The sequence below is a fragment of the Sceloporus occidentalis genome, unplaced genomic scaffold, assembly GCF_023333645.1.
Source record: "Sceloporus occidentalis isolate IW3139 unplaced genomic scaffold, rSceOcc1.0.p SCAF_3, whole genome shotgun sequence".
NCBI lineage: Eukaryota > Metazoa > Chordata > Lepidosauria > Squamata > Phrynosomatidae > Sceloporus > Sceloporus occidentalis.
In genome coordinates, this window is record NW_028316983.1 from 100,588,330 (window position 1) to 100,616,218 (window position 27,889).

The following is a 27,889-nucleotide window of genomic DNA, read 5'->3' on the forward strand; positions in this document are numbered from 1 at the left end:
AATTGTGGCCTTCCAGAAGTTCTTGGACTGCAACTCCCATCAGACTTAGCCAGCATGTTGCAATCCAACATTCACCTGTCCTGAGCTAGATGACCTGCAAGGTCTCTTCCAACTTTCTCATTCTGTGTGGATGGTACCACTTGCCAGCTGGGTAGCTGTAGTGTAGAACTATAGCTTCAGTTGTATAGATGCCACATAAAAAGATAAACCTGTGATGTGGCTCTGCCACTGTGTCATCACTCTCTAGCTCCAAGGTAGAGATAAAGTGGGAACTGATCCCAGGATGGGTTCTGATACCATATCAATGTCACTGAAATAATGTCTCTGCTAAGGATCTAGTCCACCACAGCTGCAGTTTCCCAGCTTTGTGAGCTTGAATGAGCATGGACTGTTACACCAAAGGTTTATTCCCTCTCCCCTGTTGATTTAATAAATGTTTAACACCTAATAGAAAAACTCCCAAATGTATACTGAAACTTCAGGGTACAAGAAAGAGAAAGTGGCTTACAACTAGCCTGCTCTCTCAATATGTTTTTGAAACAGATATTTGCCATTATCAAGGTCTCCATATGTCTGTTTGGGAGGAGCAATACCAGTGGAAGGACACTTAATCTCCAAAGTTAAGAAAAGCAGGTTTCAGCAGCCAGAACTCCTTTCTGGACAATTTCTTTAATTTTTGAATCAACATTCTACTGTTCCTTTGACACTCTTAGACCAAGGGACCTGGCTTATTGGTGTTTCCTCAGGTTTGTCCTTCACAATTGTTCTTGATGGGTAGGATAATGTGACCAGGCTTAGGAATGTGTACAGTATTCTTTAGGTGTGTGGCAGCAGACCTGCTCTCAATAGATTGTGAATCCATGCAGACTGCAATATTGAATTTTCTACAATGAATATATATTTTGCATAGTTCTGGTTACTGGATGCATGCAGTCATGGAAGTGGGGTAGAGTGAAGTCCACATGATACTCTGAAAAGTACCTCATGTTTTCCCAGCCTGTGGTTGTATCTCCTGGTCAGCTGTTGTTGCTTATTTTCTACTTAGCTTGGAGTTCTTTCTGATCTAAATCTCCCTCCTTGCCTCATACTGTTTGATTCTGCTAATGTTCTGCACTTTTTGTTCCTGTTCTTTTTCTTTCCAAGAATGTGCCCATTTCATTTATATAGAAGCAACCCTAAAGGCACCAGATCCTGTCTGACTTTGGAAGCTAATCATGGTCAGCCTTGGTTAGAATGTGGAGACTGCTAACATACCAGCTGGCAGCTGCTAACATACAAGTGCTATATATTTCAGAGGAAGGAACTGGCAAAACCATTCGTATTCCTTGCCTAATAAAATCCTGCAAAGTTCATGAAGTCACCATAAGTTGGCAGGCAACTTGAAGGCACATATACATGCACAGGACTATTTTACGTGTTGTCCCAGTGATATGCTTGTGTTGGATTTAAAGTGTGCTAACATTATGTATGTACCTTTGCAACAGCAGTGAGAGGAGCTAGGATAAAAGGGTTTGCAAGTGCCACTCCTAACTTGTTCCATTGGCAAGTGACTTGGCATAGATAACAGGTTATGGAAGCAGGTCAAGAAAACAGCATTCAAAATGTGGATGGCTGTAACCTGAATGGATCAGCATGTGGCAACAGCAAACTGTAGTCTGAAGCAGCATTGCAACTAAAATGTCTTTGATAATGAAGAAATTTGCTGCCATGCTAAGTAAAGGTATAATAAAAACTTGCCTATGCTTTGAAAAGGAAAATTCCAGTAGTTACTAAGTAAAGTAGTGTTAACTACAGGAAATTCTCATTACATTTAATAATAATAATAATAATAATAATAATTTATATTTCCTGCCTCTCCCTGTGGATTGAGGTGGGATTACAACAATAAAAACAGCATTACAATATTAAGAATTACAATATCATATAAAATACACTCAATAAAACAGTAGCACTGATACTAACACAATACATTGACTAAATCGTCATCTAAAATATATATCATTACAAATAGAGGTGGAGTATTTCTAACTCTGTAGGGTTCAACTGTTGTGCTGACATAGGCGGGATACAAACCGCCGCTTTGCAGCGCTTCCCCGCCGGCGCCATTTGCTCCGCGCGGGAGCTGCAGCAGCCAAACTGCGCGGCTCCCGCGCGGAGCAAAAAAGAAGCTCCATTTTGGAGCTTCTTTTTGCGGCGCCTCTATGATGTCGCGAGGCGCCACTGGCGCATTCGCGACATCATAGGTGCTGCGACACGTCTGGACGCTATGCGTCCAGTACGTAAAGATGGTGGCGCCCATGTGGAAGGGGCGCCGCCATCTTGTACGTATTGTATATGTACTAGGGTTAGAGGGGTGCGGAAGCACCGCCCCATCCTAACCCTAGTACATATACAATACGTACTATATGGCGGTATGTATCCCGCCATAGTTTCTTGGTGGCTGTGTTAATAATGGATTATCTATCAAGCAGGCATAGGACCAGAATTTCCTTTGGCTAAGGCAAGGGTAGGAGTCATGCTTCCTCCAGATGTGGTTTAATGCTGCTAGCATTCTTCATCTTTGGCTGCACTGGCTAATGTGTTGGGACTTGCAGTCCAGCACCATTTGGAAGGCCATATGATTAGCATCCCTGGGCTATGGCATATAATAAAAATATTGTAATCCAAAAATAATAATGGAAGGTAAAATGTATAGGAGAGTTCGATCACTGCTCAATGACAACAGGAAAGAAAATGCAACCACTATGAAATAGACTTTCTTGTTAGCGTTAATTGCCACTAAGTCAGCTTTGGCTTATGGTGACCCTATGAATGATAGTTCTTTAAGAGCCCGTACAGACAGGCCAAAATAAAGTTGCTTCGGATCACTTTGGAGGTATACTGTTTAAATGATGCATGCGTCCTAAGAAGCTAGAAGCCATGCCAAAGCCACACTCTAGTCCTAAGGACTGGAATGCAGCTTTGGCGCAGCTTCTGGCCTCTTAAGATGCATGTGTCATTGAAACAGCATACCTCCAAAGTGACCCAAAGCAGCTTTATTTTGGCCTGTCTGTACAGGCTCTAAGATACCCTGTTATTAACAGCTGTGCTAAGGCCTTGAAAACTCAGGGATTTGCTTCCTTAAATGACTCTATTTACATGTAAATCAGTGTTCCTCCCCTGTTGCCTTAACTTAACCTAGCATTATTGTCTTTTTCTATGTAATGTGTCATCTTGCATCATATGTTTCAATCAGGTATGAAAGACTCAGTTTGGTTCCGCTTAGGGGCCAGGCTTGCATTTCTCTGAGATCCATTTGTTCGGGATCTCCTGATGATCATGCTATATATTGTCCACCTTGTCTCACCACTGGTCAGGCATCTAGGACTTATGGGAATTGGAATTCAACAACATCTGGAAGGTCACAGAGACTTGGACTCTTCTTTAAAAGGGGATGGGTTCATAACTTTGTATCCCTCCACCACTGTAAAGATTCCAGTGAATCACCCTGTGGCTTGTGTAGAAAAATACTCTAGAAATTTAGGGGTTGTTCTCACTAGGTGAAACCCCGCGTTCTGAATCGAATCCAAGGAGTGGCGTTCCTATTAGGATCCGATTTAAACCTAGAACGGTTCTAGAGCAACCCGCAATCGTCTCCACTACAAATCGAATTGTAGAGCGGAATAAAATTTTGATTCGAGTTTTCCTCATTTAACGCTTGTTAAAAAAACACTAGGGTCTGACCTACGTTTTTCCATTGATTCGATTTAGGAACCGGAGCATTTAAATAGGAACGACAGCCTTTGAAATTGCGTTAGATGAATGGGAGGAGCGGAGTGCGATGGGGCTGTCCTTGGGGGAGTTGCCCTTTCTGTCCCCATCCGTCTGGCTGTCGCCATTTTTGCTTCCCTCACCCCTTTGTCCGCTGTGGTCTTTCAATAAGAGATAAGGATTATTTTTATTTTTTATTTTAATGGTTTACAGGCGCTTAATCTCTTCAGCGCTTTAAACACTTGAAGTCCCGGCTGCTCAAGGCTTCCCCCGGTGGATTGCAACCTCCCCTCTGTGTGGGGAGAGCCCATTTCTAACGGAGGAGAGGCAGGGAAGGGATGGCTCCTCGCGAGGAGACATTCCCTGCCCGCTTGGGCACTGATCTCGCCCAGACAGGGAAGGGAAGGCTCCTCGTGAGGAGGCATCTGATCTCACCCAGGCAGGGAAGGGAAGGCTCCTCGTGAGGAGGCATCTGATCTCACCCAGGCAGGGAAGGGAAGGCTCCTCGCGAGGAGGCATCTGATCTCGCCCAGGCAGGGAAGGGAAGGCTCCTCGCGAGGAGGCATCTGATCTCACCCAGGCAGGGAAGGGAAGGCTCCTCGCGAGGAGGCATCTGATCTCGCCCAGGCAAGGAAGGGCTCTGATCAATGGGGGGGGGGGGGATAGAGCCTTTCTCCCTCCATTTCTCAAATGGAATCTGCCTTCTCCTCCAACCCTGGAAAGAGAATCTTTGGGAAGAGTGCTCCCTCCCTGCTTTTCCAGCAGCCTCCTTCATTGATCTCTGGGCTCTCTGAAGGGATTCTCCCTGGCTGTATTGGGAGACAGGATGCTGCCCTCCAAAACCTATCCCATAGTTCCTCTGGAAAGAGCTTCACTTTGCCAGAAGCCTCCCCCATTGATCTCTGTGCTCTCTGAAGGGATTCTCCCTGGCTGTCTTGGGAGAAAGGATGCTGCCCTCCAAAACCTATCCCATAGTTCCTCTGGAAAGAGCTTCGCTTTTTGCCAGCAGCCTCCTTCATTGATCTCTGTGCTCTCTGAAGGGATTCTCCCTGGCTGTCTTGGGAGAAAGGATGCTGCCCTCCAAAACCTATCCCATAGTTCCTCTGGAAAGAGCTTCGCTTTTTGCCAGAAGCCTCCTTCTTCATTGATCTCTGTGCTCTCTGAAGGGATTCTCCCTGGCTGTCAATGAAATGGAAACGATGCCAAAAGATAAATCGCTTCCAAATATTCCGGATTAACGTTACGTCATTCTGACGTACTATTGATTGACAGCTCCAAATAAGGTATGGAGGAGAAGAATCGCTTTATTTAAACACCAATTTCATGCCAAGTAGGAACGCTTGCAGGTAAAAACTTCGATTTAAACAAACAGATGGGAACGATGAACAAAGCGAATCGGATAGCGGGATAAGAACAGTGTTATTTTGAATCAATTTTATTAAAAACGTTGTATTTTAAATCGTTTCAAATCTTAAGTGGGAACAACCCGTTAGAGCACTCACAAGTCTTGTTATTTCCAGAAACCTTTAAAATAAGGAAATTTATTAAGTCTGATTTTCAATATTCTTTTTTGGCAGATGGAATCTCCCAGCATGGCTTTCATTGCTTGGATGCTCTTTTGCTTTTCTGGCCTATCAACTGGTTACCCAAATGGAAAAGTCACAGAATCATGCAATAGTATGATACCACTCCATGGGCACCCACCTCAAAAATTTCCTAAGCACACCATTGAAGTAAATGTGACACAGTTTAAGCCAGGCGATCATGTGAAAGGTACCATCTTTGTTTCCCTTCTGCTGTTTGTGATGAGGACAGAAATGGCACTCCTATAGATAATTGAATAATATTAAAAAATTCTGGGCACTCCCTGGAGTGGATGGCATATTCATATTCCTCCAAATCTTGTTGGATCACCAATAATGAGAAATGCTGGGTGTTACAGTACATCAACATAAGGAGAGCCTCATGATTCCCTCCCTTGTTTAGATCATTTAGAGGGGGTGGGTAGGGGCTAATTTTGTATTGCAATTTTTACTGTACACCGCTATGATCATTGCGGAATAGCGGTCTATAAATAAAACGTATTATTATTATTATTATTTATCAGTAGTGGTCAACTATGTCCCTTCAAATATTTTTGGATCACAATTTTATTTTTACTTTTTATTTTACATGCCAGTTTTCTCCCAAACTGGATCCAAGGCAGCTCACCAAATTTGATTAAAAACAACAGCGACAACAACATGGTGCAATTTTGAAACACCACATTAATAGACTAGTCAAAAATGTAAAATCATTGAAAATAGTAAGTGAGAAAATATAAAACCATTAAAAAGTATTTCAAAGCAAACATCCCATTAAGAACTCTCCCTGGACACAATTCTGTATTAAAATTTCCAGCAGTCCTAATTAGATCAGCCAGGCAGTATTTTGGAGGTGGGGAGAAGGTCATGAAAGTGAATGAGAAGTTTGCTTCAAGCATCAGAGCCAGTTAAGCCAGAGAATAAACTGTTGTACTGCTATAGGTCACAAAGCATCTTATGACAATGTAAGAAAGAAGTAGTAGAAGAAAAGAAGACCACCAACAAATATGCTGTGTTATAAGCTTTTATACACACTGTCCATTAGTGGAGTTTTAAAGATGCCCCAGGACTTCGTTTTTGCTATAGTAGGTGAACCCTGCTGTTCTTCTGCAAACTCCCAAGAAATCTTGGTCATGGATAGAGTTCCCAGATCTCAGGGTGAAAAAGGTAAAAGTAGTCCCTTGACATGAATGTTTAGTCATAACTGACTGTAAGGAGCCATGCTCATCTCCGTTACTAAGCCGAAGAGCCAGCATTGTCTGAAGACTGCTCTGGTGGTCATGTGGCCAGCACGACTGCATTGAATGCTGTTACCTCCCCACCAAAGTGGTACCTATTTATCTACTTGTATTTGCATGCTTTCAAACTGCTAGGATGGCAGAAGCTGGGACTAGTGACAAGAGCTCATCCCATCATGCAGCACTCGGGCCTTGCACTGCCGACCTTCCTATCGTCAGAATTGGTGTCTTAACCACTAAGCCACCACATCCCTGGCTTGGTCTTGACTTTCAGTTTAACCTCTCTTTTCCAGTCCTCAGGTAAAAGCATTACCTTACAATGTGTGTGCAGTCACTGTTCCTCTAGATTCACTGACTTCCCATTTTAATTTCTTCTGACAAAATGGTGGGTGCGCGAGACCACACAGGAGCATGCAGCCATTAAAAACAATGGGGCTCCAATATTTGTGGTTTTTCTGATTTGTGGAGGGGTCCAGAATGGATCCCCTGTGAATCGGAAGGGACAACTGTATATGTTTTTCCCTTATTTATTAGATTTTCTGTTTTTGATTGGAATAGCATACTCTTATGCCTCTGTAGTTAATACTTAAGGTATTACGCTTGATGATATCGCTGGGGTTTACCCCTGTGAAACCATAAAGTTTATTCCTAGAACTCATGTTTTGACTTTGAAATTACAGGGTATGGGATAATTCTGACTTCACAATCCTATTCATGGATAAGTTTTAGAATAGCCAGTTCTGGCTACTTAGCAATATATATATATGAGAGAGAGAACTACAGGAGATATATTTATAGATATATAGCATTATATTTATGTATATCCTGCCTTTTTCCCAGTTTGGGTCTCAAGGTACTTTATAACATTTAAAACAAACATAATAATAATTATAATATAATTTATGTATACTTCACCTTTTCCCAGAGGAATAAAGGCAGATTACAACAGAAATGATAATAAAACAATTAACAATATTACAACATAGAATAAAAATACAAAATACAAACAATAGTCACATTATACTATTCCCTTACATCCCCCCACCATTACATAATAATAAAACACAATAACAGTTAAAATAGTTACACCGTTAAAACATAATTAAACATAATTTAAACATAAAATATAATTAAAAATGCACAGCAAATATAAGATAAAAAGCAATTAAACAATTATAAAATTATAATTAGTTAAAAACATAAACCAACAGCAATAACAAATCATGGCCTAGCACATTATACAAGATCTGTTTCCCCTAAAACAAACAAAACACACCCCAAAACAACAACAGTTCTCAAAGGCCTGCTGGAATAAAAAGGGTCTCACCAGTTTCCAGAAAGGTGGTAAGGAGCTCCAGAGCATGCATTTGGTTAGAAATGTGTTAATGCTGCCACAATAATTTGGGCTTAATCTCTATCTTTTTTCACCCTCTCCTCATTATAGTTAGTTTGTTTGGGCCTCCATTTGAAGGTTTTTTTCTACAAGCCCGCAATGCTGAGAATGTGGGAGGTGCTGCCATTGGCTCTTTTGCGCTGGCTGACAAGAAAAGATCTCAACTGCTCACCTGTGGGCGTGTAAAGGTAAGGGACCTTGATGGCAGTAAGGAATCTGGCTTGTTTCACTCTTTCTCAGCTCAAACTAAAGCTGCAGGAAGACACATTGACACCACTGTCAGAGTATGGGGGGAGAGGAGGGACCATATTGATGATTTTGTAAATATGCTATTTTAAAATAATGCACACATTCACAATGCATTTATACAGTTGGCTGTATCCACAGATTTTGCATCCATGAATTCAACCGTTGATGGCTTGAAAGTATTTTTTAAAAATCCTCAAAAGTAAATCTTGATTTTGCCATTTTATATAAGGGAACCCCATTAATGAGGCCATTTTATGTAATGGGACTTGAGCATCCATTATTTTTGGTCTCTATGGGGGATCCTGGAACCAAACCCCAGCAGATACCAAGGGCTGACTGAACAAGTTATAAATGTATTTATGCAAGTACTGATACCAATTTGGCATTGTAATTAATCAGCAGTGAAGTAGGTTTGTGTGTGCAGATATGCCTTCAAAGTGAGCCAGTATCGTGTAGTGGTTTGAGTGTTGGCTTATGCCTGTGGAGATCAGGGTTTGATTTCCCTGTTTGACCATGGAAATCCACTGGGTGACCATGGGCAAATTACACACTGTAAACTCCAGAAAACCCTGTGATAGGATTGCCTTAGGTAACCATAAGTCAGAAATGGTTTGAAGGCATACAACAACAAACATGCCTTCAAGTCACCTGTTGATTTATGGTGACTCCATGGATTTCATAGGGGTTTCATGGGCAAGGAATTCTCAGAGATGGTTTTGCCTGTCCTTTCCTCTGAAATATAGCCTGCAGCACCTGATATTAATTGGCAGTCTCTAAGTACTAACCAGGGCTTCCCCTGATTAGCTTCCAAGATCAGATGGGATCTGGTGTCTTTAGGGTTTTAGATTCTCTTTATTCAAGTAAAGTTTAAATAGTAGTACTCTATTTTGTCCTTCCTATAATGGAATAGGTATCTAGGTACCTTCCACCTTTTAATGGACTACAACTCTCACAAGCCCCCACCAGCAAAACCAGCAGGTGGGAATTGTGGTCCATAACGTCAGAAGAGTAACTGGTCAAGTATACAGCTGAGTTACTTTTTTGGGTGCTGTCTGATTAGTAGGTATTTCCCTACTTGACAAGTTTACATTGTCTAAGCTGGCGCCACTTTACAGTAAGGTTAGACAAGTTTGGATGCATTTGTCTATTACTTGTCTTTGTCAGCTTTTTATATGCTAATGTAATGCTATATGTTCCATTCTGTATTTTCTCTGATCATATTCAGGTGTGATGTTCACAAGACTTTGATATAAGCCCAGTATTAATGTGGTTTGTATCAGGTGATGATGAAAGATGATGCATGGGAGTACCTTATGCAGTTTTGCCGTGTAATGGGATTTTTATATGTTGTAGAAGTCAGCTGTCAGTCACACAAGTAAATCGAAGAAAACCCATCTAGATGCCTACTGGATTTCTCCAAGAGATGCACCCAAAAGAATACAATTTTTGTAAGTATGCATAAGCTTATATGTAAATATAATCCATTGTTTAATTCTCCTGGTTGGATTTTCTCATGATGATCTCTTTTAAAATGATATACACATTTTCAGTGCTCTTGTGAAGTAAACTTTGGAGTTGTCTGCATTTTGAATGCACTTTTTTCTTAAGCCTTGTGCAAGTATCTGCCCCCAAAAGGCGGCCTGCTGGTGGCCTTTTTCCCTCCAGAGGGACACTGCAGCTGCCAGACCACGCGGTGTCCATCCGGAGTAAAAAGAACCCAGAAAAAAATGGGTTCTTTTTGTGCCGCTGGGCGGACGTAATGAATGCACCAATGCTGCATCATTACATAAGCAATGTGCAGCGACCTGCGGATGCCGCGTGTCACTTATGTCAAAACAGCGGTGCCCGTATGGATGGGACACCACCATTACTATGCCGCCGTGCTGTGCTAGGGTTAGGGACCATGCGGTTGGTGCACGGTCCCTAACCCTAAAATCAGTGCCAGCACATGCATTCGGCTTGTCTGTTCTGGGCCTATATGTGCAAAAACTAAAGCAGTAGTGGGACTGATGCACAAGTGTTTCTAGGAAAGAAAGAAAATGATTGTAGCCAATGGGTACAGATAAAATACCAGTCCCTGGCAATTGGGGGGGGGGAAATTGGTGCACAAGTGTTTCTAGGAAAGAAAGAAAATGATTGTAGCCAATGGGTACAGATAAAGTACCAGTCCCTGGCAATTGGGGGGAAAATATGGGGTTCCCCCATATCAGAAAGCTTGGATGCACTTACATACAGGACGAGCATCGAGTCTAAGATTAGTACCTTGTACGTAAGTAATACATGAATTAGGCTTAAAGCATCTATGCTGGACTGTACAGAAGGCTTGGGAGTTCAAACATTTAAATGCATGACTTTTAATCTTGTATTCAGAGCCACAGTTGTAGAAAAATACCACATCTTTTGGGTAAAAATTCCTGGCCCTGTGATTTCCCAGCCTGATACACCTATCTTGACAACAACTGTGACCATTCCAACATCACATCCTGTTCGTCATCTAACCCAGTCAGTAAGTAGCATGGCGTCCATAACAACTGTGTTGTATTTTAATCTAATGTGACCTCAAGGTTAGGATCCTGTACCAGAGATGGGAGCTGCATGGCTCTCCAAGTTTTGTTGGATTGCAATTCCCATACTTCCTTATCACTGGCTATCTTTGTTTGGGCTGCTGGGAGTTACAGCCCACCAATGTCTGGAGGGCAGCATGTTTCCCATGCATTGTCTGTACCTCTGGCAATGTAATTGCATTGATGAAGGGAAATTGGAGATAAAGGCAGTGGCAAGGAAAGGTGGGAAAAGGCAGTGGTGACAGGAGGTGAAGGCTGCTGATTCTGAGTGCCTGTTTCTTGTCTGCTTGGTTTCTGGGGGTGCTTTCCAGTTGACAGTCTTCTGCTACTGCCACGGCTACCATCATCTCCTCCATGCTCCAGTAGGGAGAAAGAAACACTATTGATATAACAGAACATTACACAAGAAGTGTGCTGCTGTAGGATCCTGACTCAAGGACATTCTAATGAAGATTGCAGGCCCAAAAGATATGTGGCCTCCATCATACATCTATCTATCCCCTTGTCCACCCCCATGTGTAAATGTTATTGGAAACTTTGATCTCATTCTAAACTCCTGTCCTAACAATATACTTTGCCTTTAGTGGCTGTTGATTTATACGGGGGCACACCCATACATTAGTTGTAAATTTGCTACCACAACCATGTGGCTTTTAAATATACCTCAGACATCTACCTGGATCTTGGTGCTTACTGGGATTAGTCCTGTAAATTTCTAGCAAGTATGACACTAGGCTAGAACTTAGAGCAGGCTCTGCATTTTCTCTTGGCAGCCATATGCTGAGCCTGCAATGAGACCAAATCATGCCACATTTGGTCATATGCATTCCATATTAGTTCAGAGGAAAAGCTTGTACTGAGGTTTCTTTTTTCATGATTTCCAATTTTAAGTTGAGATATGGGTGATCTTAAACTCCGTTTTCTTTTCTGTTAAATGGCCAAAATAAGAGCAGAAGTATAGAATTATTGGCTTGTTACAGACAGCCAAAATAAAGCTGCTTCGAGTCACAGTGGAGGTATGGTGTTTCAATGATGCATGCGTCCTAAGAGTCCAGAAGTCACACCAAAGCCACACTCCAGTCCTTAGGGCTGGAGCATGGCTTTGGTGTGACTTCTGGACTCTTAGGATGCATGCATCATTGAAACACCATACCTCCACTGTGACTCGAAGCAGCTTTATTTTGGCTGTCTGTAACAGGCCATAGAATCATAGAGTTGGACGAGACTGCAAGGGCCATCCAGTCCAACCCCCTGCCATGCAGGAAATTTCAATCAAAGCATCCCTGACTGTCCATCCAGCCTCTGTTTAAAGACCTCCAAGGAAAAAGACTCCACTACACTCTGAGGGAACAGCCCTTACTGTCAGGAAGTTCCTCCAAGTCTTTTTCAAAAACAAGAAAAATAGTGTACAGTATTTAACTCTCTTCATGAAAACTGCTGAGAGTTAATCTTCTGATTTTATTCCTTTCTGTTGACTTTTTTAGGTTAGGAGCTACAGATTAGATCTAAGGATACCTTTAAGTCTCTAAGCATTGCCTGTAATGCTTGCCATTTCTAAAACTAAGATGGGCATCTTGTTGCATGCTCAAAGTCAGGGAAATATTTCATAATGCTTATTACCATATAAGTCAACCTTGTGTATAAGTCGAGGATGGGTCTTGGTGCCAGAATTATGGATTTTGATATGACCTGTCTATAAGTCAAGGGTAAAACTTAGGGGCATGTAGGAAAGGATGTAAAGGATGAAGCAAAGGAAAATGATGTACAACATTTAAGCAGACATAACGGGTTTGTGCTCACTCTAAAGGCTGGTTTGATGAGTAGGGAGCTATGTAAATGGTGGCTGTGCTATGTGTGGACACTAGGCACAGGCAAAACATTCAGATGTTTGTTCTCTCAATGTTTGACGGGAAGCACCAAGGAGGTGCTGTCACCACCACCATTTTCTTGCCCAGATGTGTTGCTGTGGTGGAGAGAATAGAGGGGCTTCTTTTAGGTTCTTTCAGGAGGGACTAAGCACTCTACTCAGAAAAGGAAATGGTTCCTTTAAAAAAAAAGAATTAAGGTACAGTACTTACTTTGACCTGTGGAGAAGTCAACCCAGGTTTTTGGGTTAATTTTTTGTTTAAAATTTCTAGACTTAGATGATTATATATAGTACTATTAGCTTTTCTATATTTATAATTGTACAGGTAATAGAACTATGTTCATCTTAAAGAAAAAGGAGTCCCTGTGGGTCCCCCTCCCCCTTAAGCTTTAATGGAGTTTCTGTAATTATCTGGAACACTTTGCGGTGATTTAGAAAGCCTTTAATTATACTCCTGTATATGCAAAGTTTTGAACGATCAGCCATTAAGTGCCCGAGTAAGACAAGAGTGGGACTGTTGTGTGTATCCAAAATTATAGACTAGTAACGCTGTGCTGTCAAGTTCAAACAAGATTGCGGGTTTGAGGCTTGCATGTTAATAATGGCCAGAAAAAAAATGAACTGTAATTGGTTGGTAGAAATTTGTGGTTGTATGCATATACCTTCTATTAAATCCTGCAAATTGTGCTCACTGGCATTCTGAAAATAATCTCTTTCTCAGACAGTGACCTGCAAAGTAATATAATGTGGCTTCTTGTCTCCTTAGTTCAATGCTTCAGACTGTGGAAACAACAAGTTTTGTGTGAGAAACCCTTCAAACTGTGATCCTCAAGCCAACAGTTGCTTCTTTCTCTCCTTCAAACGAGATGACGACTCAGTTTTGGTTGAAATGAGTGGCCCTAGTGAAGGCTATGTCGCATTTGCATTGTCTCATGATCAGTGGATGGTTAGTAACATTCTTATTTTGCAGTCAAATCCTCTTCCCGATCTGGATAAAACTGCATGGTTTTCTTGTCCAGCCATGCGAATTCTAGTATTCTCCAGATGTTCTGGGATTTCAATTCTCACCAGCCCTAGCCTGTATAGCTAACAGGGGAGGAATGCTGGGAGTTGCAGTGCAATGACATCTGGAGGGCTGCATAATTCCAATTCTTTTTTAAACCTTAAGAATAAATTATCAGTAAAATTTCAATATTACAAGTGTTGCAAGAAAACTGGGACATTCTCCTCCATATGCTAGTGGTGTGAAAGTGTGAGCATCCAACTGCATTAAGTGCAGTGTTGTCTTTATATGAGTGAATGGATATTTAGAATGAGAAATGGCATAATCAGTGTTTATTTTAATAACTGGAATGGTGATGGTTCAGATATTCAGAGTTTATTTCTCTAGGCGATGTTTCCTACTGTGCCTGAGTTTATGGCCACACACTACTTATGTATTAAAGCTGGGTGTAATGTCTGTGATAACACTGTGGTTATTAAATGGGAACTTCACTGAATGTATTCTTGGATGAAGTTATCCTATTCAGCTTTGACATGTGCTTTCTCAACTGTATTTGTTTCGGCTGTGTTATAATGGCCTGTGGAGGAGAGGACAACCTGGAAATGCAGTCCAATTATATTTTGACTTTATTTGTAGGGTGGTGGTGATGATGCATATCTCTGCATTAGTGATGATCATCATGTTGACATCAAAACAGCCTCTCTGGTGGGACGGGCCTATCCAGAGTTTGATTCAGAGGTATTATAGTTCCATGTGTCTTAAAAATTATGACTAAATTGATCATGCTCTTGCTATGAAGTCCTTTATCCAATGTATTTAAACCAGAGGAGAGACTGTGGAGTTTATCAGACAAGGGGAATTGGAAGTATAATCCAATGGCAATCTGAACGCAATCATGGGGTTTAATGTTATTGCATGATAACCCACTACACACAAATTTGGGCAAGGGGAAGTCAGTCCGAATGCAATCATGTGGTTTCACGTTATTGCGTGATAGATTGCCACATGCAAATTTAGGCAATGGCATGCTATTTTCGGGCAGTGGGGAGCCAGTTTGAATGCAATGCGTATTCATGTAATTGCGTGAAACTAGCGACTTTAAGTGAATGCGTTCTGGCCCCACTTTCTTTTTATTCGAATTTAAGAGAAATTCCTCCCGTTTGATAAACTCCTGTGTGATTCAAGCAGATATTAATGAACTGCAGCTCTCATAATAACTTTCCATTTACTGTGTCAGTTCAGGATAATAGCAGTAGTAGTCCACCAGCATCTAGAGAGCTACACATTCCTTGCATCTGCTCTAAAGAGAGCAAGTATATCAAAATAAGTGTTCTTTCTACAAATACCCTTGGATGTTTTTTATTTTGGCTGTATCCACACTGCAGAAATAATCCAGTTTGACACCACTTTAACTGCCATGGCTCAATGTTATGGAATTCTGGGAATTGTAGTTTATTGTGGCACCAGAGCTCTGACAGAAAATATCTCACAAAATTACAGTTCTCAGAATTTCATAGCATTGAGCCATAGCAGTTAAAGCGGTGTCAAACTCTATTATTTCTGCAGTGTGGATGCAGTTTTTTGTCTCAGAATTTTATCACCCTAAACCTCTGTGTAGGAAAGTTAACAAATATTCTTATATATTTCTTGACACTCAAGGGGAGATAAACATAAACAAAGACCCTATGTACTGAGTGGCAGCAAACTCCAATTAATTTCTGGATTCTTTCTGTGTTTTCCAAAATGTACCTCATAAAACATAGTTCTGGACATGATAGGTACAGTGATCCTAAGAAACTATTCTATTCCTCTAAAACAGGATAAGACGCTACATACCAACTATGTATTGCATAATTTTCTTTTTCACTCTTTCTGCAGTATAGGGATGCTATGTTATGGTTTTGGGAGAGACTCCACAGATCAGAAAGGTCTCATAGGGAAGACTAATTTGCCATTTACTTCTTTTGAGGCTGAGAGAATGTGACTTACCCAAGGTCACTCACTGGGTTTCCATTTCCAAGTGGAGATTTGAACCCTTGCCTCCCAGAATCCTAGTTCAAAACCCAAAATGCTACACACACACTCCTAATGTTGCAGACATAATTGTAGCTGTTTCTTTAGAATGAATCCTTTATTTGGATGAAGCTTATTTCTGTGGATGATTACATTCTGATTTGATAAAAACATGACACCATGAATTATATGAAAGTCCTTATTTGTGATCGTTTCACTTTTGAAGCACCAGTCCTAAATTTGTACTGCATATTTCTCAGGATCCTCTCGAAGACAAATCATGGAGAGTGGCTGATGGCCTTATTCAGTGTTCTTTCCGAAGAAGAATTAATCTCCCTGCTTTTAAAAGGAGGCTTAATCTAGATGCATACTACTACATATTTCTGGTAGATGGTGAAGTCAGTGAAGGTAAAATCTGGGAATAAAAAAGGTTTAAGATTTCTTCATTGCTTATGGACGCTTGTGTTAGATACATGTGTTCTCTGGTCAGTGTGCCAGGGCCCATAGGATCTTGTTAAAAGTCCTATTTTTCAGTGAGGAAGAAAATGACAGCAGAAAGTATAGTGTCCATTGTTTCTCATCTGGTGTGGCTTTGCTAGAGTTAGGGGCTGAAAAAGCATATTAATCTATTTGGAAGTCTCCTTCCATGTCTGCGCAGCAGTCAGCTAGATGCCTCTGCCAGAACCAAGGCTTACTTTAATCAGCAGGTGCTGCAGCATGTAGTGGAACAATAGAACCCCTGGGATGCCAACACTATTGACATCATTGACTGCAAGCTTTGGTAGTACTTATCCAAAGAACGTTCCTCCCTTTACTGTTGGGGAAAGCAGTGTTGGTTCTTACATGTGATAGGTTCATTTCCAGCAGTGAAGGATGACATGGAGATATAAATCATAAGTAAATAGTTATAGAAGTTGCTTTCTCCTTCCCTTTCTCGCTTGTATCTATGGTTCTTCTTCTATGATTCGTCTTCTTCATCATTGAAAAAAGTTCTTCTGAGACTGTTTTTCTGCTGTAACATCGGATGGCCTTACTGGGGGTAGTTTCACCTAGGGGGCATTCTAAAAAGTGGGAGGAGCACCCCATCCAAAGGATGTTGGTCCCTTCACTGCTAGAAATCAGTGTATCACAGGTGTGAACCAACATTGTTTTGTTTTGTTTTTGAGTTTCAGAAGTTGTAATGTGAGAACCTGGCTACCTGGTAGTTGGACAAATGAGAAATGCTGTTATCCATTCAGTATGTGGCTTGTAAATTTCTGAAAGTGTTCTTGGAAATTATTCTGGTCTCTTAAACAATGGCATTGTTCTATAAATTAAACTGAAACAAATCCAAATCCACAAGTAATTTTCACTTCTCTGTTTCAAACATATGGGAGTATAATTCCATTGCCAACTAATGGCTGGAACGGACAAGGGAATCTACTAGCAGATTTTGCATTATCAGGGTTTTGATCTTCTTGTTACTTGGACCAAGTCCGATGGTTCAGCTTTAATATTCATACTTCATTTTGCCCTTTTCAAGGAAGATTGAAAGCAGTTTTAAGATGTGTTGAACATATGGTACCAGAGCATAGGTGAGATTCTGAACTGAAAAATTAGAACTGCAGAAAGAATCTGGTCAGCTTAGGGGGACTGACAATCTCTGAATCAAAGCTGTTAACCGAAAACAAGTAATATTCCCCATTCTTTCTCTGTTGAAAGTAATTTATAAATCAACTGCTTCTCTTGTACAGGAAGTATAATCCATCAACACCACCGGCAGCCTCTTATCACAAATGGCAAATACAATGTTTCAGGGCCACCAAAGGATATTGGAGGATCCCGCTCCCCATTCCTTATTAAAATTCATGGCAAGTACAATGGCTTACAGTTCTCTCTCTCTCTCTCTCTCTTTGCATGCACGTGTGCAAGAACAGGATTAATTTATGTTGGTTGAGAAGTAGTCTTTTTGATTAGGTCCCTTTGGCATTTTAAATAATAAATGAGTTTTCATAGACTCATCTCAGAACCTGAAGGTTTTGTTCTGTATTTGGTTTCTTCAGAGGAAGGGGCTTGCTTCCTGCAGAGCTAGCCTCCCATTCAGCAGAAATAATAATCTTGGCAGATGCAATCTCTGAATCGTGTCATTGTGATGGAAGATACTGCTGTACAGTGTAGCCTTGACCTCCTAAATTGGCCTACAGGCTTCAGGTGTTGTGGATGACACTATTCCATCATCAGTGCTGAAGCAACATTCCACTGTCCTTCCATCTGCTTCTGCACATAGAATGAGGAAGGGGGAATGATCTATCCTTTGGGGTTGCCCTGGGCTCCAAAGCATTCTAGGAAAACTTGGAGTGGTAGTGGTGGAGCACATGCTGGTGAAAATCCCTTTCAGAAAACACCCTCTATTGCTGCCCTAAATACTTGTGTTTCTTGTGTACCTGCTCCTTCTCAGATGAAGAAAGAGTGTAGATTAGAGAACACTTCCTTAGGACGCTATGGCCGGTCTGTCTCTCAAACTTGCAGCTAGTGATGAAAGCCAAAAGTTTGAGCAACTTGATATTCTTTGAATGTCTGAGGCTTGTCATGGCTATTCAGCACTGCAGTCTAAACATCAGTTACACTTGTCTTTTGCTTTCCACTCAGGTGCATTAATGTTTGTTGCATGGATGACTACAGCTAGCATTGGTGTGATCATTGCCCGATTCTTCAAGCCTGTCTGGCCAAGTTTGTTGCTGTTTGGAGAAGAGATCTGGTTTCAGGTGGGAGAAAAAAAAACAAGCTAGGGCAGTGGGTGCATTTGGGTAAGATTTTTATCATGCCATTACTTCCTACAGGAGATGCTGTGGTTATGTTATCTTCCACTTGTAACCTATCTACCTTTTTTCTAACACTATTTTTTTTTTGTCTCTGATCTTACCACAGAAAATCTGCTAAGGAAAAAACAACTCAACAGTGGCATAAAACCTCTTCAGTTCTAATGCAACAAGTTTTTTGCCTAGACATGCTCATTGGGTTTTTTTAAATGACTTATAGGTGTATATGCTTGAATTCCTGGAAGAGTTTTTGTGAATCCATAAGTGCTTACATCCCAGTTAAATGCTGAATAGATTGGTTTTTTGCTTGATGTGTCTTGATATTAGAACTTGTATGAAACCTTGTTTGCGGCTTCTGCTGAAATTAAGCTGTTTTTCTTTTAAAAATCCAATGTTAACAATAGGTCCATCGAGTGCTAATGATGACAACTGTGTTTCTTACGAGTGCATCTTTTGTTCTTCCTTTTTTGTATCGTGGAGGTTGGAGTGAAGTAAGTGGCATTGCTCAAGTTTTTGAATATTAATATTGCTTAAAATGAACGTTGTTATAAATATTTACATTATTCTGTTATAGTACTGGGGGGGGGGGGGAAGGCCTCAACAAAAGAAATTTGTAAGCTTCTGTGCAGTGCTAAGTCTGCTTAGTTTTATCCCCACCACAACTGTGTTGTTTGATAGTACAGACAGAATTTTGTTTGGATATGAGAGAACAAAGATTGGAATCAGATTGATGTTCCTTGCTGAAAGTGTTGGGAGCAAGCTGGGCTGCATACCGGTAGATATATATGGAAAAAGTAATTTTTCCTGCTTAAACTTCATTGCCAGTGAAGATCTTAATCTTCATCTGATAGTGAGAAAATGATCAGGAACATTATTTTCTATCCCAGCTCTGTGATAGGCCAGAAAATTGGACACAAGTGTTAATGCTAAGTTATATTAAATTCTCTCTAGAACACAGTGCCTTAATATGGTGAAAGCCTGAGAAACTATATGTTAATTATTTTTCAATAGAAAATCTTCCAGCCACTCTTAATTGTGTATTTGGAAGCCAGACCTTAATACTTCACTGTGACACACAAGTTAGGCCTAAGACATTACCTGTTATACTCGGTTTCCTTAGAGCAGGAAAGATACACTCATCACAGATTAATATGTGTCAGTACATAGATAAAAGGCTCAAGACAACACAGATGATGTACAGATGACAACAGTTGGACTAAGCAATGGAAACAAAAGGAACCTGAGTTACATAGACCCTTGCCATGTTTACTGAAAGCAAAAATGTTCTGTAAAATAGGGAATTGTTCAGAAAAGCAATAGGTTTTATCAAGTACAAAATTTGAACCTGGTAAGAAAGGCCTGTATTCCATTGTCATTCTAAGCCAGTAAACACAAGTTGGGTGGCGATGGAAGAAGATGGGCATCCCATTGTCTCTAAACTTCTGAAATTTGCTCCATGATATAGTAGTATAGCCACAATTATTTTTAGCATGTTGTATTAAACATTGTGTATGTTTTAGGGAGTTTGAGGGCTTCTCTTCCTAAGAGAAGAAGTAGCAACAACTATCTATCCACTATCATGTATAGAATTATAGTAAATAATCACATTGCTAAATGTCTGTTTTTATAACTGAAGTTACCTTTTGCATAGCAAGCAGGTTTTCATCCTTATCTTGGCTGCACAGTGATGGCACTGGCAATCGTTCAGCCCCTCATGGCAGGGTTCAGACCACCTTCACAAGCACCAAGGTACTTCACATTTGTACATTGACTTTTCCATGGTTTCCTAATGGGATTGTGAGGACATTATTCTGAATCCATTTAGAAGTGGGCTAATGATCATATTGCTATACGCATGTAATGCTGGATATGGGCAGATTTTAAAAACCAGACTGACCCTACCATTAAACAGGATAAGGCAGTTGCCTCGTGGATCAGTGAGTAGTGGTATAGAACTAGAAAGCAGAGCTGCGTGTATCACATGGTCTTTCTTGCACCCCAGCCGGCCCCTATCCCAGGCTAGACTGACTATTTTCAGAGGTGGAGGGCAATATTCTGTTGCTGGTGCTGAAGTAAGATTCATCTGCTGATCTGATTTGCATTTGCATGTTAATTAGAGGGCACCATCTTGTTCTTCACTGCAGATGGAAAAATGTGTAAGGTTGGACCTGCCCAAAAGAAATTCTGAAGCCCCATATGTTCAAAAATTCTCCAGTTTACAGCAGTCCTAATAATGTTTTATTCAAATGCTGAATCCCTTCCCCTCTTTTTAATTATGGTGTTAAAAACTCTTCATTGATTATCTTTCTCTCTTTTGGGGATCAGAAGGGAAATCTTCAACTGGTTACACTGGAGCACTGGTACAACTGCTAGAATACTTGCTGGTAAGCAATTAACCCATTCTAGTGTTGCTTAAAATGTTGGATTTGTAAGAGGGCTAGGGAGAATAAATACAGTAATGGTTACACTTAGTGAGGCTTTAGAAAAACAGTTTGTGACTTCTATAACAAAGTCCTATGCTACCTGTTCTTAACATGAGGTTGAAACTTCATTCTTGATTCCTACTAACTTAAAGTAAAATCAATATATGATTTTAAAAAAAATCACCTCTGAGAATGCGTCAATGCTGTTTATATGTGCAGTGGTATGGGTGTTGGACTATCTTACTAGTACCAAAAGCCTGTTCAGATGTGGGAGTATGGTTTATACTCAACTCTTATATGATATATAGATATAGATTCAATATAGATTGAAAATACTGTGTGAATAGTTACTTTGTCCTGTTTGTCATCTGATGGCCATCTTTCTGGTGATGAGCATCTTTGTATATAATCTAGTTTGTTCTTACCTGTCAGAAACATTGTCTGCCTCCAGGGCTCTACTTAAGCCAATGCCTTCTCAATAGAATATCTCCTTGGTGGAATCTTGTAGAGTTTATGCATATATATACATTGTTAAGACAGACATTGAGAGTCCGGGGTCACTTCCATGCCACAAAGAGGAAGCTAAGTAGGACTTTGTGGAGGTTAGCCGTCTATGTTGTTATGTGCCTTCAGGTTGACTCTGACTTATGAAAACTCTTGAATGTGGTTTGCTTGGCAAGATTTATTCAGAGAAGATTTGCCATTGCCTTCCTCTAAGGATGAGAGAATATGACTTGCTCAAGTTGGGGATTTGAATCATGGTCTCCTAGAGTCCTAACCCAGCACTGAAACCACTACACTACTCAAACCATTATACATTCTATCTGTGTATGTGCTTGTCAGCTTATGGTGATCCCATAAATTTTTCATAGTATTTTCTTAGGCAAGGAATAGGCAAGATGGTTTTGCCAGTTCCTTCTTCTGAAATACAGCCCATAGCACCTGGTATTAGTTGGCAGTCTCACATCCAAGTACTAACCAGGGCTGACTCTTCTTAGCTTCCAAGATCAGATGGGATCTGATGCATTTAGGGTATTGGACCTTGTTACGTTCTACAGGAGTGGTTACATATCTGACAGTAATGATCTATTGAGGAGAACTACCTATTGTCAGTGAAATTCCTTGATTATTTTTCAAAAGTTCAGTTATTATCTGAAGAAAAATAAGTGTATAAACTGTGTATTATTCTTACATAGTGGTGACAATGTTCCTGGGAATGGACTTGCCAGCTCTCAATCTTCCAGATCCATGGGATACGTATGCAATGACTGGATTTGTAGCTTGGCATGTTGGCACTGATATTCTTCTGGAAATACATGGCTACTATCTCGTACGCAAAGGTACAAAGAATTACACTTCAGTTTTGCACTGAAAATAAAGCAGTTGTAACAAGCAAAACATAAAATAAATCTTTCAACTATTTGTGGTACTTAAAAGAGGTTGACTTTAAGACCACTTCCGGTTAGTCTTAATCTACTTATTTTCTGCCCTTGAGATTTGCTGTGAATTTTGCAGGTGCACAGTCTCTCTCTCTTTTTGAGAAAATAATGTCATATACTTGGTCAGCAATTTACATAGGAGTGCTAGATATTCATGTGGTAGAAGAGGTTGGTGAAGTGAATGTCTAAACTGATCTCTCCTTCAGTTTGTGGCAGCTAAAAGATAGATAGGTTTGGAGATCAGAGCTGCCAGTTGAGTTTCTTTGTGAGCCAAAGGTTGCAAAACGGACAGTAGAGATAAAAATGGATAGAGAGAGCCACTAGATGAGATCATAGCTAAGTGGGGATTTGATCTTTTGTTTTCTTTGCATCAGATCTTCCAACAATCATTGAAAGAACTGCCAACTACTTCAGTCACTTTCTTGTTTCCATTCTAATCTGCACTGCAGAAATAATGCAGTTTGACACTGCTTTAACTGCCATGGCTCAGGGCTATGGAGTCCTAGGATTTGTAGTTTGTTAAAGCGGTGTCAAACTGCATTATTTCTGCAGTGCATATTAGACCAAAGTGAATGAATTTGTTTACAAATCAGCATGCACTTTCTGCATTTCGCCCCATATGCAGCCACCACTAAATAAACATCTTGTTTGGTATTTTTCAACTTAAATTGCAAAATGATAGCTGGTGTCATTGAGCATCAATTAAAAAAAAAAAGTGAATGTTGAAATGTTGTCCAAACACAGTGCATATAAGCAAAAAAATTAATCTTTGTGACTTAGAAATTTGCATGGTTGCAAGATATTGTAAGAACCATACTAGAACTGTGAAACTGGGTGTCACTCAGCATGTCTCATTTCCAAATGTTGCACTGCCATGCTAAGAACCTGTGCAAATGGCTGCAGTTATGGCAGCCTAGGCTCATGAAAGCACAATCTGTAATGCACTTCCTAATTGGTAAATATATTTTTCTGTTCTGGCACACAGAAGTGCAGCATCCAGATCCAGTGTAAGTATGGCCTAGTACAGACCACTGCGAAACGGTGGTCTGCAGGCGCCTGTTTTTACTCCGGAGGGAGGGACGGCACAACCCCCAAATCGCGTGCTGTCACTCTGTAGTAAAAAGAACCCAGAAAAAACAGGTTCTTTTTGTGCCACCACAGTTATGTTGCAAGTGTGCCAATGGCACACTCGTGACATAACTGGCACGGTGCAACATGCGGATGCTATGCATCCCTTATGTCATAATGGCGGTGCCTGTGTACATGGGACTCTGCCATTATTGCACTGCCAGCATGTATTAGGGTTAGGGACTGCACAGTTGCTACGCGGTCCCTAACCCTAAAATCAGTGCCAGCATGGTGCTTTTGCACGGTCTGTACCACGCCAATGTTGGGCTTTCTTTTTCCATTGCTGTTCTTTGCAACAAGTAGCAGCAGGCACCTGACTTTTGCTATCTATACTTGGAGGGAATATAAAATGGAGGGTATAAAATGTTATCAATGTACAAAGCACTATGTTTTGTGTTTTGTAGTGTTCTGAAGGACAGAGCACTAGCTAAACTGTCATATGAAGCCTTATGTTCTCCTTGCTTTTCTATAGCTTCACCAGTTCTCCTGTTGCCTACAGACTGTAATGTTTGTGCGCTACTAGGTTGTCTTCAGTTTAGGGCCTTTTTTTGCCACAATAGTCCAGAATGGGGAGGCCAGACAAACATCTTCATTCTTCCATTTAAAAGAGAACGTGCTGGTTTCACAGGATGCCTTAAATCAAGCCTGGTTGTTAGTAGGGTGTGAATTGGTAGAAGAAGCTCAGTGTCACAATATAAACCAGTGCTCATTAAGATCTTTGACTCACCCCCTCCCCCCCCAGTATGGCAGGGACCAGTACTGTATTTGTGTCCATTAGCTACAATTCTTTGATTATTTGCTGGAAATTTCCAGGGACTGGCAGCTGGTGGCTTGTGGACTGGCACTGGCCCATGGACCCCCACTTTGAGTAACACTGATATAAAGCAGATGTGTCTCAAATGGACTAGTTCTGTTGAATGCCTGTTGTTTTACATGCATCCTTTTAAAGATGGGGTGGGCAACTTCCAAAGTATGATGGTTAACTGTTCACATTATTTGTTTTTTGTGGGGTTTTGGGGCTATGTGGGCATGTTCTAGAAGAGTCTATTCCTGACGTTTCACCAGTATCTGTGCCTGGCATCTTCAGAGAATGTTGGCATAGAAGAGAGCTATGTATATGTGTGTGTGTGTGTGTGCGTGTGCGCGCACGCACACACACATACACTGTGTGACCCTGGGTCTGGAGGAAATTCCATGTTAATCTGTGTATTGTTCTGTTGTTGACGGCAGGTCCTCAGGGTGGGAGGATATGCAAAAGAGGATTAGTGTCTGCTAATTGGTGATTATTATCTACTGGGAAAGCCCCTGACCTTGGGTAGTTTCTCATTTGCATTTGCTGAGTCCTCATTTTGCTATTCTTCAGGACTGGTAGCCAAATTTTGTTCACTTTAAGGGTTTCTTCTTTCTGGTTGAAAATAATCAGATGTTTATGGATTTCAATGGCTTCCCTGTGCATTCTGACCTGATGGTTGTTGGCATGGTCCAGAATTTCATGCAGACACTAATCCTCTTTGAACATGACCACATAGCCTGAAAACCCCACAAAAAACTAAGGATGCCGGCCATGAAAGCCTTTGACTTCACAATGTTCCCATAATCCTTCACCATTGGCTGAGCTGGATAAAGCTGAGGGGACTTGCAGTTGAACATCATCTGTGGGTAACAGTTGTTTGTTCAAAAGCCAATGATGGGCATCTTCAGAGAATTTGGAGACTTTCCAGACTGCAGATATCAATGGTCGGCACCCACCCCTTATTCAAACCTAAAGGTTTGAGAAAACCTTCTGTTTTCATTTTCAGTACTAAGAATGAAATAGGATTTAAATTCCTATTTAATTTCAGTTCCATCCCCAGAGGTTTTACAGTGTCTTATCGGTCATTTCTACACCCTGTGTGGGGTGTGTGAATGTGTGGGGGCTGCACTGGGTGCTTGGGTGGGCTGTATGTGATCTGAGGGCCTCCTCCCGCATGTTTGCTTCCCCTGTTTTAAGTGAGTCTTGTAAGCAACCTGGAAGGAAGGTAGATAGGGATGTGTGAAAGTGAAGATGAGGCAGCAAATATGTCTCTCATCCCTATCACTCTAATAATACTTGTCTCTTGTAGTTGAAGTGGTGGAAGAGGACAGGATACAAATTTTGCAGTCTATTAACTCCACAGAAGCACAGGTAAGCATGTGTGTGCATGAAAGAGATGGGACACATGGAACTAAGAGAAGACAATGCAAATGAATTCTTTCAGAATGCAGAGCAGTGTTCAAAGAGCTCCCCAAGGAAACTGGTGGAAGCTCTGATGACTTTAACCCTTAATATTCTCCAGCATTGGCTATGCTGGCTAGGGATGATCGGAACTGCATTCCAGCAAAAACCAGAGAGTTCCACGTGTGCCAGCACTGAACTATATCATTGTCAGTGAGTAGGAGCAGCACAGGTTAATGACCTCTTGTGCTTACAAAAAAGTCATTGGGATTATGTTCAGACTGATAGTCTTCTCTGCTCATACCCTTGATACTATGGTAGTACTTCCTTCTACACTGGGTAGTGTTATGATTGCTTTTGAAGCCATTTGTTCTTGCATGAGAGAATGAAATAAGTGAAGATTTTGCACCTCTGTGGTGCACTTTGAAAGGATTGGTAGACAGGATTTTTCTGAATTGGTATGTGAGTTTTCATAAACAGGCATGAGCCCTCAACTTTTGTTTTTCTCCCTCTTTCCAGGGCCATACATTTAAAAAGACAGTGCTATTCATCTACATTTGTGGAAATATTGCATTCCTCAGCAACTTCCTGACAGCAATTGTACAAATATGACTGTGAAGAAGAATTTAGTGCTCTGAAAAACTTGTGCAAAAGGATTGCCTCTCTGGGACTAAAATATTTTACTGATGCTCACAGCAGAAAGACCAATCTCTGAATGAAACTCTTATTACAAATCCAGAATTTAAGAAATTGTGTGTGAACTAGATTTTCACTGCCACACAGTCATTGGATAATGAAATTAGATATGTTGAGTCATGAGGTCCCAATCCTGATTTGGACCTGCCTCTCTCATCCCAGTGACTGACCATCTCATCTCAATGTCGATATTCATATTCTTGATATTCAGTTTCATCTGGCACCAGAAGGCTAGAAGAAAGGATATTGCTTTCAACAAGCTGGGCTTGAGGCTCCCTATGTATCTGATCTGGGATACTTGTTGTTCAACTGTGTCTTCACCTCCTTGATCTGAGTTCATGGTGGGCCAGCATGTCTTGTCACAGACGATCACCATTACGGTGTGAGAGAATGTGGAACCCCATATATTTAGAGTCTGTATGATCAAGGATGGTTTATACTCTGCCTCACTCCATCTGAGCACAGATAATTGTAGCCACAATGTTATGGAGCTATACTTGAAGAATAATGACGTTCACAAGAGGCTCCGTTTTTGTATTTTGACTCCAGTTGAAACGAAGGTGCTAGGATTTATGGAACCTTTATCCTCGGGTATTACAACTGTTAAATCTGGAAATATTTGCGAATCTTAGAGGCAAGAGGGCTCTATGTGAATGGAAGCCAAATAGGTATTAGATAGCTGTTGGTACCACCTCCACCCATGGTTGATGGAGGGGGGGAATCTTCTTAAAGGAACAACATGAAGAGAAGTGAATGAACGTATGTGTTTCAATTTTTTTTTGATGAAATAGTTTAGGATTTTTAGTTTGACAGGTTGTAGGTGTTAACAACGAAAACCCTGAGCATTCTAAGAGTGATGGAAACTATTTGAACATCTTCTCTTATTTTGTAACTTCAAATTTGCACATGGTAGCAAACCATCCACCCCCTCTCTGTTCAGCCTGAGGGTTTTTTTTTTAAAAAAAGATAACTAGTCACTATGTAAATTGTAGGCTTTATGCACAAAAGACTCTATAGAACTAGTGCCAACTCCTGTATTTCATATTAGTTTATATTTTGTTTTGTTTTTTGTAGGGGGAATCCAGTTGTGTCTGCCTGCCCTTAGAATGAAATCGAGCAACAGGGCTGTTCCTCCTCTTTCTGCAGCCTCTGGTCTTAGAAGGATTGGGGGATTTTTGGATCTGGGTTGGGGGATGTAAGGGTTTGTTAGAGACAGGAAATTTTTATTGTGGGAGCAGACCTTTGCTTGCCCAACACTGGAAGTATTCCCATAGGAAGAAAACAGTTTGTGTCAATTTGCTATGAATATAGTTGATGTAACTGCCATGCAGATCACAAGATTTCATGATCACCTGTCCCCGAAAGATCCAGTAGATACTGATAATTTCAGTCCTATTGAAATCTAATTGCTTTCACAACTTGCCACACCCCAAAAAAATCAAAGGTGAGACTACTTAAATTTTATAGTTGTGCATTGCATTCCAGTACTTTTATCTTGTTATAAAAATATAAATTGTTTAAATTAAAATGTTTGTAAATTACATTGACTTT

At 40.7% G+C, this 27,889-nt stretch overlaps 1 protein-coding gene across 1 annotated transcript; it reads left to right on the forward strand.

Moving 5' to 3' along the window:
* Positions 1 to 655: 655 nt before the first annotated feature.
* Positions 656 to 27,879, forward strand: LOC149316486 (ferric reductase 1-like). Its single transcript, XM_089515647.1, has 16 exons — positions 656 to 746; positions 5,328 to 5,523; positions 8,016 to 8,152; positions 9,567 to 9,661; positions 10,584 to 10,719; positions 13,411 to 13,590; positions 14,284 to 14,385; positions 15,921 to 16,068; positions 17,394 to 17,510; positions 18,289 to 18,404; positions 18,863 to 18,949; positions 20,110 to 20,207; positions 20,784 to 20,842; positions 22,078 to 22,221; positions 25,551 to 25,612; positions 26,162 to 27,879. The coding sequence occupies exons 2-16, from the start codon at positions 5,328 to 5,330 to the stop codon at positions 26,252 to 26,254; spliced, it is 1,770 nt and encodes a 589-aa protein (XP_089371773.1). The 5' UTR covers positions 656 to 746; the 3' UTR covers positions 26,255 to 27,879.
* Positions 27,880 to 27,889: the final 10 nt, after the last annotated feature.

What these genes read in the sequence shown, in the direction of transcription:
- LOC149316486 (XM_089515647.1), top strand. Translation starts at nt 5,328, where the DNA reads ATGGAATCTCCCAGCATGGCTTTCATTGCTTGGATGCTCTTTTGCTTT. An exon ending in TCACCTGTGGGCGTGTAAAG is followed by an intron (nt 8,153 to 9,566) that starts GTAAGGGACCTT and finishes TATATGTTGTAG; the next exon opens with AAGTCAGCTGTCAGTCACAC. An exon ending in TGTCTCATGATCAGTGGATG is followed by an intron (nt 13,591 to 14,283) that starts GTTAGTAACATT and finishes CTTTATTTGTAG; the next exon opens with GGTGGTGGTGATGATGCATA.